The sequence below is a fragment of the Camelina sativa genome, chromosome 11, assembly GCF_030686135.1.
Source record: "Camelina sativa cultivar CO46 ecotype springtype chromosome 11, ASM3068613v1".
Lineage (NCBI taxonomy): Eukaryota > Viridiplantae > Streptophyta > Magnoliopsida > Brassicales > Brassicaceae > Camelina > Camelina sativa.
The window spans coordinates 5,684,972-5,700,437 of NC_141890.1; the positions used below are offsets into that span (position 1 = coordinate 5,684,972).

The window sequence follows — 15,466 nt, forward strand, 5'->3', positions numbered from 1 at the left end:
GGGACGGGAATGATTTTCCGACAAATTTTTAATTTATCATTTATACTTTTCTATTAAAAAGATTTATTAGTTTAAAGTTGATTGATGAATGAGTTCGGCCTGTTATATACCACTTTTTTCTTCTTCTTTTTTCAAGTTTTTTCTTTTTATTTCTTAGGATTACACATGTGTTAAGTGCATGTGTAAAATGTTCAGAGTGATTTCTATATTGTGAGATTAATGATGATACTACCCTGCATACAATTTTCTAGATTGCCAATACGTGAATAGTAATGTATTAGACAAAATTTGCAATTGTCAAAAAAAAAAAAAAACCAAAAACAAAACAAGAAAATGGGAGAAAGGGCCTTTTAGGCTAAAGTTTTCTTAACATTTTGCTATGGGTAGAAGAAGAAACCAGGAAGGTCCATTCACCCAAACTTATATATTAAATAAGTAGAAAAAAAAAAGATGCAAATCACTCAAAAAGAGAAACAATGGCCGTATCAAAAAATGTAGAAGAGTTGGAAAAACATTGTAAAAGCAATGACAAGATTCTAGAGACCCTGTTCGAGGAGGTAATCACCCAACCTCTCGACGACCATGTTGCACTGTCCTGGTGTCACTGGCTCTTCGTAGACCCCAAACACACACGACTGTCCTGTTTTCTTTATCGTTATCCCTCCCGCTCCCTACCCAATCGAAACCAATAACATAGTCATAACGATGTATTATTTGCTAGAATGATCCCGCCCCTTATGAATCATACAAATATATATGCAACATATGATCACATTTGATTGTGAAGTTTTTCTACCTTCTTGCCACGGATTACAGCATTGGGCTCGCCTTGGATCACCATGTACTTTGCTCCTGCTAGGAATAACCCTGTGGGTGCCAAGTGACCCGGTTCATCGAAATCTTTCATTATATCACTGAACTCTTGTCCCTTGAACTATCAAAGACCAAACCATAGTTACCATGAGACAACATTCATTACTTGTTAGTAACATACACGTTATTAGTAAGCTTAGGAAAATTATGAAACTGGAATATACACTAATAAGGATAACGAAGACATACAATATTAATTTGGTATCAAAAGAAAAAAATGGATCCCCCATCCGTTCATTGTTTTATACCAAGACTTTATCAGATCCACAACTTTAAGAATGCCCTCAAATCTATCGATCGGCAAAACATGAAACAGTACGTACGTACACACAATAACATTTTGAAATGGAATAACCTGAGGGAAGTTGGCACTCTGAGCCCAAACGCTACCATCATGACCAACGATAGCAGCAGCGGTAAGGTGATGTCCCTGACCATCACCCACATCGCACATCAAATGCTCATCAACGTAAGTTTGCCACGACATCTTTCTTCTCCTTAATTTTGTTGTTGTTGTGATCTCTCTGCGTTATTATGTGCAGCGTGGTGACTTCTTCCCTCAGATAAATAGGAGGGGAGGTAAGAAGAATGGTTTTTAAAACCGTTGGATCACAAAGACGAATTCTTAGCCTTACGTATATCTCAAAATTAATGATCCATTTCAATTAATGACGCTTACGTCTCGCCTTCGTTATAGCTCAATCATTTATTTCCCTAATTGCCACGTCTACTTACTTCCTTTTCTTATTTTCCCCTATTTATAACGATCACCAACGGATTTTTCAGGTAAGGAATTATTATTACTCGGATTCAATAACAATTTTTTTTTTTTTTTTTAATATTCAAACTTGTTATGACCAAACCTCTCACTAATCTCATCTGATTTATTTCATAGTGGTACAATAATACGATTATAGTGTTTAGCATTCTTCTGTTGAAGTGTTTTGTGAAAGAGATTGATTATGCGTAAAAACGGCACCAAGCATTTGAATACAACATTGTGTTTGTTTGTACTAAAACCTCCGAAGATTCTTCCTACAAAGTCATATATTCAAAAACTGTACTGCTCGAAAAAACAACAAAAGCTACCCTGGGACTTGTTAGTGGCATTGTTTTGAGAAAAGATTTGGGATACTGAAAACAAAGAAACGAGGTGAAGATTTCTGTTTCAATCGGTGAGACGATATGATCGACCTCTGAATGCTGTGTTCGAGCTCTCTGGTGGGGCATGCGCACTTGAATAAGCTCCTCCACCTCCTACTGATCCTCCAGCTCCGGCTCCTGATGCTCCTACGCCACCTGCTTGTCGAACACTTGCTACTGGAGCTCCAATTCTCCATCTTGCTACAATTTTGTTACTGTTGAGAATGTCAAGGGATAACAGCAAAGCAACTACTGATAAGCGAGAGAAGAATATAATCGAGAATTCGAATCAAGGATACACCCATTTAGGGGTTTTCAGGTAGTTTTTTCCAGTGGCAAGAGGGTGGAGGACTGTTAGGAAGTAGTATAGATGTCCGGCTATGATGCCAAGAAGATCTGGCATGATTGGAGAGCCAAAGATAACATCTAGTGCTAGCATTGCCCATGGGAGGTAGAAAGCCTGACACAGTAGTTACAACTTTCACCATTAAACATCATATACTAAAGAAAGAGTGGGTTGGATGAGCTAATAATACCTTGAGAGTGACAAGACCGTATAGGCTGATGTTGGCATTTGGAAATTCTCGGCTCCAGAGATATAGAAGCATGAACACAAGCGAAACTCCAAGGAACGGTGTCCAGAAAAATGGTATTAACGATAAAACCTGAGAAATTTGAGAAAGGTAAGCTGTTTTAACACACACAGATTCACAAGTATATGAATAACAATCTCCCAAAAGCTTGACTCAACTCGCTTTGATTCAACCTTAGATTAAGTTCTTTTAAGAACTTTTGATTATCATAACTTTGGGATATCTTAAGTCAGTCATGTACCTGCTACTATCTACTCTGTGGTATACCATATACATATACTACACTGTGGTGGGTTCTTAAAGAACAAATAACAATGATGAGTGGGAGAAGAGATACAGGGAGAGAATAACATACCACAAGAGTCAAGGATCCAAAGATCATCATCCACAAAAAGTCAGCTGTCCGTCTTTCAAATGGCCCTTTCTCAAGTTGAACTCCATATCTTGCGCTGCACAATCATTCCAGAGAGTAAGTAACAATATAAAAAGCAGAAATTTAGCTTTCTGCAATATATAGGGAAACAATAACACTCACATCATCAAAAGACGTATACCGAAATTGATAGAGAAACCACCGAGGAAAAAGAAGTTTGTTATCAGCCTCCAGATCTGCAAACACCAAAACAAATCAAAATTGCACAATGAATTAAAAAGTGTTAGGGATGGACACAGTTTTGTGAGTAAGGAAAATCATTAAAAGAACATTCTTATACCTGGAACTGCTTAATAACAAGTTCAGGAATCAAAGCAATGAACACCGGAGCAACTAAACCGAGCTGATTAGCAACGGTAGTGAAAAGGCACAACGTTCCATAAGCTTTGGTAATTGGTGGAAGTGAGTTATAGTATCTGAAATCAATATATACCCACCAACAACAAAACAAGCACTATGAGAAACAATTTGACAGATACTGTAAAACTTAAATTACATTACATATCCCATCCTTCTATAAACTTGTAAGTTGTAATCAAGATTCAAGAATTAGCTAAGAAAGCATATAGCTTTGTCTCAAGAAAAAGAAAAGACTCAATTTTTTTTTTTTTTTTTTTTTTTTGACAATTTCATAAAAAAAGCTACGGATTTGTGATACCATCGGAGTCTTAGCTATAAGACACTATACGAAGCTAAAGTAAATTATGGTCCTGTGCAAGAACTACCCACTAATCAATAAGCTAAGAATCTCTCGATCAAGATCGAATCGAAGCGAAGTATTTAAAAGAAGAAAGCAAAGCGAGAGAGAGACGGAGACGGAGGAGGGGGACTCACTCGCCAGGAGAAGACATGTTCGTTCGATTTCGAAGATCGGAGGTTATCTCAGTATGGATTTGAGTTTTGAGGTTTTCTTCTAAGACCGCCGCATAAACGGAAGCTAGAACGTTCCGGTGAGGTCTTCTAAACAAATCATGTGATTTTAATTCATTCGCTTGTTAGGCAGTTCGCGTAATTTATCCAATGATATCAAGCCACGTCGTCTTTTAGTGACCAAATTGATAACGTGGCACATTTTGATTCGTTTTGTGTTGTATACAGACATTACATTTGTAATCGTGTTTTGGTAATGTTCGGGACCGACCATACCATTTGTTACTAATTATCCAAATGCATAATTATAATTAGATAATGTTATAGAGAGATGTGAATGTGATATTTTTTTTTCTTGGATGTTGAATTGGGCCAAAAAGGCTTTCCTTGGACCCAGATTGATAGATGGGCTCGAATTTGTGACAAGCAATTAAAGGTTTTTTGACTTATCAATTATAATTTATTTTATCTATTTTATTTTATTTTTTCCTTTCTACAATTTTCCCATTCTACCAATAATTTTTGGTTCTATTTACCAAATAAGAATAATGTGAGAGAATAGGAACCCTAACAAATTAACAAGAAACAAGACAATGAACTGAAGAGGGAATCTAATCACAAGGAAGATCAAAATTGGAGAAACATAAGCATTATGTCGTGAGCATGATCTTCGTGAGTATGGTCGGAGAACCAATTAAAGATCCTAGTTTAATTATTTAATTTCAGTAATAATGATAATTAATAATAATAATGTGTTTAGTTTTTAAGGTAATTTAAACAAGAGAGAATCAAAGATTTATTAACCTGGATTAGGTAGAGCAGAGGGTCCATGTGCATGTGACGGGTCCCAACCAGATAATCTTGACCCGATTCGATCTCACTCCTTTTGTCTCCCTGACTCATCCTCACGTCATTCCAGACGTTAGTTAATCTATATAAGTTACTTTGGATGCGTGGAACTAGAAGATAGTAATAATCATGTATTCCTATTTCCTTACCATAATAATAATAATAATATTCATATATTTTTCTTACTACAAAATGATACTAAACAGTATTCTGGTGTATTAATGTTTTACAAATTTATTAATATAAACTAATATATTTAGTGTCCGGATATTTTTTAAGTAAAGAAAAATCAACACCGAATTACTGATGAATTTCATAAATGATTTGTGGTGTTTTTTTGATTAAATTAAGAAGACAAATTCTTTCATAATCTTTTTTTTTTTATTATTATTGTTATATTGATATCGTTATATTATATCATCATTCAAATTCAAACCGATATAATTAATATAATTTGTTAAAATAAAATGATGGGACAATATCTGAATTATGATCAAGTTGATATGCATTTGTTTGGCATCATATTGCGTAGAGATATGCAGGTATGCCACTTGGTGCCTTTTGGACCTATATGCAGGAAAAAATTAGTTTGATTATAGAGTAGTGTTAAGTGCTTAGTTGGTTAAATATAGTTGAGAAAAAATGTGACATACTAGTTAATATAAAAATGTGACATTGTATATCATGTGAGTTGTTGTTAGATACGTTACAAGATTTAATTTCATAATCTTATATAACTTGTTAAATATTAGTAGTTCGTTGTAATGTTCCCTAGGTAGAGTTTTTATTTTTAAGTGGGTTTCATGCATAGTCACACGATGAAACAATTCTTGGACGGCTAATAACCGCTTCTAAATTAGAAACGGTATGAAACGCTTTTTTTATGAATGATTTTAAACACAGGTCATCGCAACACTTCAAACGCGTTTGCGTCCGCAAAAGAACCTAATCAAAAGTCTCTACAAAGCTTACATTTTCTTTTACAATATCACTAAGAAAATGAATAGATTAGAGGGTCCCTATAGATTGAATGTGTGTGGAAAAGAAAATAAAAGGGGGTCTTGGTCCTTTTGAATTGTTTGACCTATCGATGGAGACATTACAATGGAACTTGCGAATGGCAAGAGAGGAACATGCAATTTCATTACATTGTGATAGGTAAAATCCCGGAAAAGGGGGGGGTGAGGAGAGAAAACGACATTTTTGCAACCAAAAGAAAAAAAGCGATAGAAAGATGCATTTGGAAAAGCGAACAAATTAAAATCATTTATGAACAAGGAAAAAAAGAGACTGAGCTTGTTGAATGGCCAAAATGCAAAATGTATAATAATGGTGGACCTATAAATGTTTCAGTAATTCGCATGTTTATTTGTCGGGAAAGTTGTTTTCTTCTTTTATCCCATTGTTTTTGTTATCTAGATGAGAAACCCTGAGTGTGTATTAACACTCTCAATGTAATTAAAACAATGCACATATATCTACCTAAAACTCACAATTTATAAGTATAAGATTTAGTATTTTACGTAGAAAAGAGTGATAATTTTTATTATTTTAATACATCCCAACCAAAAAGATAAAACATAGAAAACCCTAGTTCAAAGAGTGATAGCATACCGTATGAATGTGTTAATGTTAATATGTTATGTCAAACAATATGTTTTATGTGATGTGAATAACTCTGGATGCATATGACCGAACATGGTTTTACAAATCCGTGGGTCGAGGGAATCCGACCAGACTCCATAGTCCATATCAAAATTGATTCTGAATAGAAGGGACCTAATGCCTACTGCCTTGTAGGTTGGCCCTAGCGCATATAGCAAGTAAATTGATTGTTCGAGGTTTTCTTTTCATTTGTGACTTGTGAGGAGAGTATTTAATTATTACTTACATAAATGCACTTAATCTTTTATTGGCAGCCATGGAAGAAAACAAGAAAAACTAGCAAGCAACTTGGACAAATTGTTATTAATATCAATGTATTTGCCAAATGCGAACTATATAGGTAGAAGAGAAACTTGATTCGTCCTATCACAGACAGTTAAAAATAGAGAGACATATCTATTTCGATATCTTTGCACGTGATCGAGATGTTTCTATTGTTTTTAGTACTACTAACATACATATATCCAAGTTAGAGCAGAAAAATATCCAAAACAGATATTTTATTTTGGACGGCAATGAATGATTTTTCAATGGTGCATTCCCAATTTATCAATTAGGGTGCAAACTTTTTGCAATAATCCATTCAATTGATAGTCTCTCTTCTTCTTTTCTTTTTTTACTTTACCAAAAGACTTAGGATTATAACTTAGGATTTAGGAAGAAGTAAGTGCATCTCATCATCTACAAAATGGGGATGCAACATGTACACTTTATAAGATGGTACATAAATCATGAGCAAACCACAAAATAGATGTAAAGTTTTATACGAAATTCGAATGACCTACTTGAACATGTATATTATATTAAGATAACTGTTTGAGACATTGCATAAAATGTAAACTTTTACTAAAGAAATGTTAAATTGCTTGTCGTTAATTAATGTGTATAGGATTTCATAGCATATTACATGCATGTGGCCGTAATGCCAAAAGAACAAAATCACGAATCTTTAATAACCATATCTCCATTATCGAACTCAATTAGTGAAACTTACATTGGTCAAATACAAACATTAATCAACAAAACTATTAACTATTGAACTACCATTAGTTAGTTGGTTGATAAATAACTACCTAGACTAATCATAACCTTTAGAATCGTCGAATGAATTTCGCAATATGTCAATATAGTGTTCATGGTTACTAAGCATTACCAACATAGGCTAAGCATAGAATTATATAGTTAACACAAATAACGAGTTTTTTTTCTTTTTCTTTTCTTCTTGGGTTAATGAAAGATGATTTTTCTTTAATCCCCTAACCAATTCATTGCAACTCATTTTTATTTTTTTGGACAAACAGGTGACTTCATTCATTCAAATCAAGCCAGAAACAAAAAGAGAGATTAAACACCCAAAGTTTAAAGGATTACAAAGCAAAGCTTTCCCCAAAACCAAAGATAAAAAGATAGAATACAACAAGCAAAGATCCATGAGAGCTTTGAAACAATCGCTTAAAAGTGGTTTGAAACCTGTGAGTTCACGATTGCTTGAGTGATCATCCTCGAAGGATTCGACGGATGACAAGGTGGCCATGGTCAATAGACACGGTGGTGTTAATGAAGGAATCACAGCCAAATTTCTCATAAGTGTGAAGAGCATTAACAGAAGTAATGCAATAGCACTGATTCGGTAGGCTATAGCCCGGGTGGTGGTGGTGAAGATGATGCTGATGAAGGGTTGTTGAGCGTCGTCAGATGTACGCAGTGGAGTCCAGGGCAATAGACCAGAGAGCTGCAAGCCTTTACAAACAGACCATTCACAGGGATCAAAGACCATAAGTAGCAAAAGATAACCGAGAGACCGTAACAATACAGGTGGGTTCTCTCTCATATGGCGCCCTTTGCCAAAGAAATTAAGAACACCACAAAAAGCATGTAGCCGGTTTAACGATGAAAGGTAAGGATCATGCTTGGTCGTTTGGGTTGAAAGTAATACAAACAGGGTTTGGTTGGTGGGTTTAAAGTGAGGGCTGGAATCGCTAGGTGAAGTGGGTTTGAAGAAGCCTTGAGAGTTCCAGTTTTGGGATCTAACAAACAATGTCACAAGTTGAGCGATAACCATGGTTCCAACATAGCCTTTGTACATCCAAGACAATCTAGCTAAATGGGTTCTCAGATGCAGTCTTCGAACACCGAGGGCAACCAAATAAGCTAGACAAAGTCGACAAGATAACAGAAGGCTAGATAGGGAAAACCTGGGCTTTTGGAAATTGGGCAAGATCCTTTGTACAGCTAGCATACCGATATCGAATGGAAGGTTCATCCACAGAAATCTCAGGGTTGCTGTGAGTGACCAGGAGAATTGATGCACACGGTGGCTGACCGGGGAGATTGAAAAAAGATTCTACGTCTCCGGTGAAAACACGGGTCTGCCAAGCTCAGAGGACGAAAGGTAGATGAGACGGTAGTCCAATAACGGTGAAAGATCACTTCTCTGGAGGTTTTATCACCAGCCTTCGTCGCCATCTCCGCCTGGCAAGGCTCCGGTGACGATGGGGGATAGGGTTCTGCAGAGGTGACTCGCATTCCGGATCGAGAATTAAAGGGACGACAAGACTTGAATTCCGTCAGCAGTGAGGCTGAGCCAAGATAATTGGGGAAGGAGCTCGCCGGTCTCCTCCTTCGCTTGTATTCGGAGGAGAGCAAGCCTTTGCTTGGATCTGTTTGATTTGAGGGTGTTTGGATAGGTTTCAAAAGGGGAAATAAAGGAGAAAAATAAGATTGAAAAGTAAATCTAAGAAAGCAAAGGAACCAAGGGAAGGAAGCTAAGTTCGAGATACCCTGACGCCGGCGAGTAGGAACCCTACTAACGTCGGAGAGTTTTGGTAGTAGTGGCGCCTTGATATTCGAGCATGGGAGAAAAAATTATTAGGGCGAAGTGCGTCACCTTTTTATTTTTTTAAGCCACACATTTATCCATTGCAACTCATTAAAAGAAGCTTCCTAGACAAGATCCATAAACAAAAAGAAAGTGAAAAAGGTCGCTATTATAAAATAAAAGTCAACTACTAGACATGATTTCAATTTATATATATGTACGTGAACTTGCTGTTTTAGCATTGATAATTTAGTTAAACTTTTCCATTCAGCTATTGTACAACAATCAATCATATGGTATGAATGAGTCTCTTGCATGCTATATATAATTGGAATGATTAGGGGAAGAAATACTTCATCCTATTAACAATTTATACGGATTTGATCCAAATCAAACAATTATACGGGTTGAATCTAATAGTGCGACCCAAGACAACAACAACAACACTACCACAAATCAACATGCTACAAGTCTTGGTTGATTATATTGGTTGGTATTTAACGATCTAAACACAGTAGTAAATTAACAATAATAGTAACTGGATAACTGATATAGTGAAATTTAACATAGTTGTACCAACACTAGTACTACAAATTAGTCTTAAAATGAATGTCATGGTCGAACAAAGGTTTAATAATAGCGTGACGAAATTTCTACTTATTAGAATTGAATGATGATGAACAACAAAGAATAAACTAGTAAGCAATGAGATGCAAATGCCTATAAACTTGTAAACGATGATGAGTGTACACTCGATGCATATGTGTCTTCATGTGCACTTTCCCTATCTTTAATTTACATGTTAATAAAATTTCAATCTAAACTTTTTGTTTTTGCTTGGAGAGTAAGCCAACACATTTCATGGTCTGGTCTCTCCTAATTTAATTCTCAAGCAGAGCAACTTTCTTAATGTATTTGTAATAATAGTTCATTAGTAGTATAGATCGAGGAGTTAGTAACTCTAATAACGAGTTAATTCTATAATGATCATGCAATACATCTACTTTGTATAATTGAAAATACAATATTATATTTAGTATGTGTGACTATGTGTTCTCGTATATTTTGTAACTAGCAATCTTTTTTCCAAAAATTAACTTTGTGACAAAAAGAAAAACAAATCAGTGAAACGGCACCAACTGCTAGAAAAGTCTGAAAGCGCCGTCAAGAGAAAGACAAGGAAGGATCTAGAGAGAAGCGCCGAACAAATCGGGACGGAAGACGACAAAAAAGCAGCCAGCGAAATGCCACGTCGCTACTCCTTCTCTCCCGCCGACGACCCCTGACGCGGGGTTACACGGCGACGGACTAGTTTATAAAATAAACTAATAAGTGGGCCAAATTACCGTAAAGCCACTACCAAACGGATTACAACTCAGTACAGCTGGATTTTGGACCCACTCGAACCCCATCCCATGCAAACTTCTCTCTTGCTCTGTTTCATTTCTTCAATCCAAATTTTTTGTTTCAAAAAAAAAAAAGAAGATATTTCTTTCTTTCAAACAAATCAAATCAACTTTATTTTTTTTAATAGATTTTGTGTGTGTATTTTGTCTAATATATCAAAAATTAATGTGCAGTGAGAAGATGGAGTAGTTTTCATAATTATTAATTAACACTACTATCTTTTATTAAATTAAATATATGAATTATCGTTACTTAATTAATCTTTATTTATACATTTATAGTTATTGTCTTAATCACAATGGTTAACTAAAATTTAAAGAAAGGTTATTCTTTGCTAAATTCAAAAAGCAAAGTCTGAGTAATAAATAATAATTAAATTTGCTTTTAAACAAGGAAAAAAATGGAAGTGACATGTATCTTGAATTCATGATGATTATTACATTTGTGCTTTAACAAGAAAAAATAAATAAAAAGAAAGAAAATAACCAAAATAATTACAAAAAAAATGAAGAATTGTTTTATTGTGCCGCCGATTTTCCCGGGATTAAATAAAAATCATAAAAAATAGGACCAATCAGAAAAATAATAATCGAAAAACATACTAAAATAAAAAAATAAATTTATCGTTTACGAGAGAACAACTGGGCCCCACTTACTCTCTCATGTTGCTGCTCCTACAAAAACAAAAGAGAACCATCAATGAAGACGACCGACGAGAAACAACGACGACCTCTGCTCTGCTCTGCTCTGCTCTGCTCCTCATGAAACTCTTCCTTTCTTCTTCTCTCTCAATTCACTAAAATCTCAAAGTCCAAAGAAGAAGAACAAACCACTCAACTCTTAAAAAAAAGATAGTGATGGATCCATGTCCATTTGTACGGCTCACAATAGATTCCCTCGCGCTGAGACTACCGGAGACAGCTACAAACAAGCAAATCGGCGGCGAAGTACACCCTTCTTCTACTCCTTGTTACTGCAAGCTCCGGATCAAACACTTCCCTTCTCAGAAAGCGCTTCTCCCTCTCTCTTCCTTCTCCGACGCTTCTTCTCCCCCTGAATCCTCCACTTCAGCTCCAGGGTTTCACCTCGACGCGGACGCCATCCGACGAGTCTCCGGCAAAAAGATCTCTCTCCGAGTCTCCGTCTACGCCGGACGCACGGGACACACTTGCGGCGTCGCTTCCGGTAAGCTTTTAGGTAGAGTCGAGGTAGCGGTTGATCTCGCGGCCGCGCTGAGTAGAACCGTCGCGTTTCATAGCGGCTGGAAAAAGCTTGGTGGAGATGGAGGTGATAAACCGTCGGCTCGGTTACATCTATTGGTTCGTGCTGAACCGGATCCTCGGTTTGTTTTTCAATTCGGTGGTGAACCGGAATGTAGCCCTGTGGTTTACCAGATTCAAGATAATCTCAAACAGCCAGTCTTTAGCTGCAAATTCAGCTCCGACCGTAACGGACGATCTCGGTAATTAAAGAATCTCTAAATCACTTGTCTAATTTGATTTACAATTTCGCAATTTGTGTGTTGAATTTGTTCTGTTTTTTTTTTTTTTTTTTTTGGGTTAATTAGGTCACTACCATCAGGATTCACATACAGTAGCAGAGGATGGATCACAAGAACATTATCAGGTGACCAATGGGAGAAGAAACAAGCGAGAGAACGTAAAGGTTGGATGATAACGATCCATGATCTATCGGGATCACCTGTAGCTGCAGCTTCAATGATCACTCCTTTCGTGGCATCTCCAGGGTCAGACCGAGTCTCTAGGTCAAACCCTGGTGCGTGGCTAATCCTTAGACCTCACGGGACTTGTGTCAGTAGTTGGAAACCGTGGGGACGTCTTGAGGCTTGGCGTGAGAGAGGAGCTATTGATGGATTGGGTTACAAGTTCGAGCTCGTGAGGGATAATAGTACTAGCACCGGCATTCCCATTGCAGAAGGTAACAAATTTATATTATAAGCTATCATTAAATACTATATACAATGTGGGTCAAATCCACGTTACTAACCCACCAAATGATTTGGCATGGTAATGAGAATAATACATTTCAAGCTAACTGAAAAATACCAAAGATATCCTCAAGATGTCGGAAATATTACATGATTTGCTAACACAAATAAAACACTTAAAACAGTCATTAGAATGAATCTGATTAATAGCTGAAAAAAATGGAAACAGGGACAATGAGCACAAAACAAGGAGGAAAGTTCAGTATTGATAGGAGAGTCTCAGGCCAAGGGGAGTCGCCGGCAATATCATCCCCCGTGAAAGGGTTCGTGATGGGTTCGAGCGTCGAAGGAGAAGGAAAAGTGAGCAAGCCGGTGGTCCACGTAGGAGCACAGCACGTGACTTGCATGGCCGACGCAGCTCTCTTCGTTGCTCTCTCCGCCGCTGTTGATCTTAGCGTCGACGCGTGTCAGCTCTTCTCTCGTAAGCTCCGTAAAGAGCTCTGTCACGACGACCAAAGCTCCCTCACGTGAAAATATTATTATGATCTCTTAGTCGAAGACCACGTACGTACATTTTGACTTAACAAAGGCCGATCCGTGAACCATGATTTCGGTTTGTCATTTTTTTTTTTGAGGATCAATTTGATGTGCTAAATTCGACAAAGCTGTACAGACAACAATGGATCTTTCTGTTGTTTGTAACTTTGTATCATATTTATTTATTTTTTATTTTTTTCATTTTCTTCGGTTTCTCTCCATATGTGTGTTGATTACTTTTCATTATTTTATATCTTCATTCTTTTAATGCATTGTGGATCAAATATACTCATTTTATTTGCTTGTGAAATGCTACCGACTTAGTTGGAGTTATATATTGATTTTGATCATTGGTTAAGTTCGTAATATCTATGTTATGCTATAAATTTTAATTATGCTGTTATATCTAAATCGTAATAATTTCCTTAATCTAAGAGTAACTTATTTAGTAGTTTTTCTCCATCAATTTCTTATGAAGAACATTTCTACTTCAAGAAAATGCAGAAAGATTATATGAATCTAGTGGATAACTAGAGGAGGAGGGTATATTGAATTTAATAAAGCATATATAGTTTGTAAAAATACTTATATATAAGTCCTAATAATTAGCCACTTAATTAGTATAGCAGCCGATTTGGTTATAATATTCTCACAAGAACTGGACTTGGCATTTGGGAAGAGAAAGAAGGTCGTTGGTGATTTGAAGTCTCTTGTCGACGTCATCTATTGCAGCATCAATTTCCACTTTGATCACTTGAAGACAATTCATCTGGGACAAGAAACGGTTCAGTTGTCTCGATTCATTACCACCTCCTCTGTAGCCATAAATCTCTAGCACCTTCACTACATTCTCATTGACGGAGACACCTTCATAGCGGATAGAGTACAAGCCCTGGAGAACAACCATATATACAATTATAAGGCAGCTAGCATACTAAACGTGCAAGAAGTAACAAAAACAAACAAGTGAAATGTACCTTGAGGACAAGAGTTTGAAGATTTGGTGCCTTATCCATCACAACTGTTAGCATTTTCCAACGTGGTTGTCGTTTCGATCTTGTCTCGAAAGAGAGGTTAACAAGGTTTTCAAACCGTGGAAAACTCAAGCCGCAATCATCTTGATCTTCTTCCCAGTAATCATAGAGTCTATTATACATAAGCTGCAACACAAACACTAGTGGTCATGGACATGGTTTTGATCAGAGAAGAAGGAAGGGAAATGGGAGGAATTTTAGACCTTAACAGTGTTGGAAGAGAGGTGAAGCATCTCAACGTTAGTCATGCACTCAATTGCTCTCGTTATATTATTCATACGGAAAGTTCTCGCCCGTCCCCGCCATGGTATATCAAGATCGAGGCGGGCTTCCACAAGGGAATCCAAGAAATTGGCCGATTCAATACCATATGTAGAGTAATCAGAGTAGTCGAGGTAGACAAGATTGGGTGTGTAAAATACCATTTGTTGCACACTCTTCTGTGAACTGTGAATCTTTTAAGGTTTTGATGGGATATGATTTCGGATGCCTCTGGAGCTTCTTTGTGGTTAATTGAAACGTGATTCAGGAAAAATTCCTCCAGGAATGGGCAACCTTCAAGCATCACCTCGGAAAAAGAGGTGGAATAGGAATAGCGTTCCTTTTCCACTACGTAGTAAACTGTATCAAGGGAGAGACTCTTGAGCAATGGAAGGAACACTTTTGGAGGACCAATTCCAACTAAAAGCAATGTTCCTAATGTCAGCTTAACGAGAGTCTTGTTTGTGAATACATCTGAGGGAAGAGGACGTGGTGGCCTCCCCAACCAAGTGGTCTTTATGCGAAGATCGAGCTCCGAGACGCCTCGTTCCAAGACATTTGATATCCATCTATTGGTTTGATCCATGTGGTGAAGATCCTCTCGATGTTTTAGTGAGAATTTGTTTATGGGTTTGTTACTACAAGACAGTGTTTTGTCAACGAAAGCTTTGAAGCTTTGCTCAGTCTGGTTTCGTCTTCTTGATCTCTGTTGTTTATTTAGCTTGGGACTCAAGAAATATGAGTCGTCAAAGTCGAGATGCGACGCAAAGAGATGATTCGTCAGTGAGAAGAGAGTTCTCCATCTTTTATACACAACTGAAGTTGAAGCAGCTCGTTTCGTGGGCAGATAGGACAAGATCTTAGCAAGTATCTCGTCTGGAAGAGAGCTGATTGCATCTTCACACTCATATTCTACCATTTTCGTCGCCACTAAATCCTACGAGTAAGTTCAATATTAGAAGATTGTTAAGATAACTCTCTCGGATCACGATTCTACAACCTCACAAACTCTCTCTCTCTGTGTATCGCAAACGG

At 36.9% G+C, this 15,466-nt stretch overlaps 4 protein-coding genes across 4 annotated transcripts; 1 reads left to right on the plus strand and 3 right to left on the minus strand.

Moving 5' to 3' along the window:
- Nucleotides 1-259: 259 nt before the first annotated feature.
- On the minus strand, nucleotides 260-1,506 carry LOC104721931 (profilin-4-like). The gene is made up of 3 exons (XM_010440008.3): nucleotides 1,229-1,506; nucleotides 797-934; nucleotides 260-671 (listed from the first exon to the last, which is right to left on the minus strand). Exons 1-3 carry the CDS (start codon nucleotides 1,358-1,360, stop codon nucleotides 537-539), a joined length of 405 nt encoding a protein of 134 aa, XP_010438310.1. The 5' UTR covers nucleotides 1,361-1,506; the 3' UTR covers nucleotides 260-536.
- Nucleotides 1,507-1,815: 309 nt separating this feature from the next.
- LOC104721932 (derlin-1) lies at nucleotides 1,816-4,207 on the minus strand. The gene is made up of 7 exons (XM_010440009.3): nucleotides 3,877-4,207; nucleotides 3,323-3,458; nucleotides 3,145-3,218; nucleotides 2,965-3,058; nucleotides 2,553-2,681; nucleotides 2,316-2,476; nucleotides 1,816-2,231 (listed from the first exon to the last, which is right to left on the minus strand). The coding sequence occupies exons 1-7, from the start codon at nucleotides 3,891-3,893 to the stop codon at nucleotides 2,042-2,044; spliced, it is 801 nt and encodes a 266-aa protein (XP_010438311.2). The 5' UTR covers nucleotides 3,894-4,207; the 3' UTR covers nucleotides 1,816-2,041.
- Nucleotides 4,208-11,058: 6,851 nt separating this feature from the next.
- On the plus strand, nucleotides 11,059-13,446 carry LOC104721933 (uncharacterized). Its single transcript, XM_010440010.3, has 3 exons — nucleotides 11,059-12,113; nucleotides 12,219-12,589; nucleotides 12,829-13,446. The coding sequence occupies exons 1-3, from the start codon at nucleotides 11,509-11,511 to the stop codon at nucleotides 13,128-13,130; spliced, it is 1,278 nt and encodes a 425-aa protein (XP_010438312.1). The 5' UTR covers nucleotides 11,059-11,508; the 3' UTR covers nucleotides 13,131-13,446.
- Nucleotides 13,447-13,684: 238 nt separating this feature from the next.
- LOC109127231 (putative F-box/LRR-repeat protein At5g25860) lies at nucleotides 13,685-15,368 on the minus strand. Its single transcript, XM_019231768.2, has 3 exons — nucleotides 14,374-15,368; nucleotides 14,114-14,296; nucleotides 13,685-14,028 (listed from the first exon to the last, which is right to left on the minus strand). Exons 1-3 carry the CDS (start codon nucleotides 14,593-14,595, stop codon nucleotides 13,786-13,788), a joined length of 648 nt encoding a protein of 215 aa, XP_019087313.1. The 5' UTR covers nucleotides 14,596-15,368; the 3' UTR covers nucleotides 13,685-13,785.
- Between the last annotated feature and the right edge of the window lie 98 nt (nucleotides 15,369-15,466).

Bases quoted from the DNA above. Each gene is read 5' to 3' on its own strand.
- LOC104721931 (XM_010440008.3), bottom strand. From the start codon at position 1,360: ATGTCGTGGCAAACTTACGTTGATGAGCATTTGATGTGCGATGTGGGT. The intron at 935-1,228 runs GTTATTCCATTT...GGTCTTTGATAG, and splicing joins AGAGTGCCAACTTCCCTCAG to TTCAAGGGACAAGAGTTCAG. The intron at 672-796 runs GTAGAAAAACTT...TCGATTGGGTAG, and splicing joins CTGTAATCCGTGGCAAGAAG to GGAGCGGGAGGGATAACGAT.
- LOC104721932 (XM_010440009.3), bottom strand. The intron at 2,477-2,552 runs GTATTATTAGCT...CTACTGTGTCAG, and splicing joins ACGGTCTTGTCACTCTCAAG to GCTTTCTACCTCCCATGGGC. The intron at 2,232-2,315 runs GTATCCTTGATT...CATTCTCAACAG, and splicing joins CTGAAAACCCCTAAATGGGT to TAACAAAATTGTAGCAAGAT.
- LOC104721933 (XM_010440010.3), top strand. From the start codon at position 11,509: ATGGATCCATGTCCATTTGTACGGCTCACAATAGATTCCCTCGCGCTG. The intron at 12,114-12,218 runs GTAATTAAAGAA...TGGGTTAATTAG, and splicing joins GACCGTAACGGACGATCTCG to GTCACTACCATCAGGATTCA. The intron at 12,590-12,828 runs GTAACAAATTTA...AAATGGAAACAG, and splicing joins CGGCATTCCCATTGCAGAAG to GGACAATGAGCACAAAACAA.
- LOC109127231 (XM_019231768.2), bottom strand. From the start codon at position 14,595: ATGGTATTTTACACACCCAATCTTGTCTACCTCGACTACTCTGATTAC. The intron at 14,297-14,373 runs GTCTAAAATTCC...TTTGTGTTGCAG, and splicing joins TCTCTTCCAACACTGTTAAG to CTTATGTATAATAGACTCTA. The intron at 14,029-14,113 runs GTACATTTCACT...GTTGTTCTCCAG, and splicing joins TTCAAACTCTTGTCCTCAAG to GGCTTGTACTCTATCCGCTA.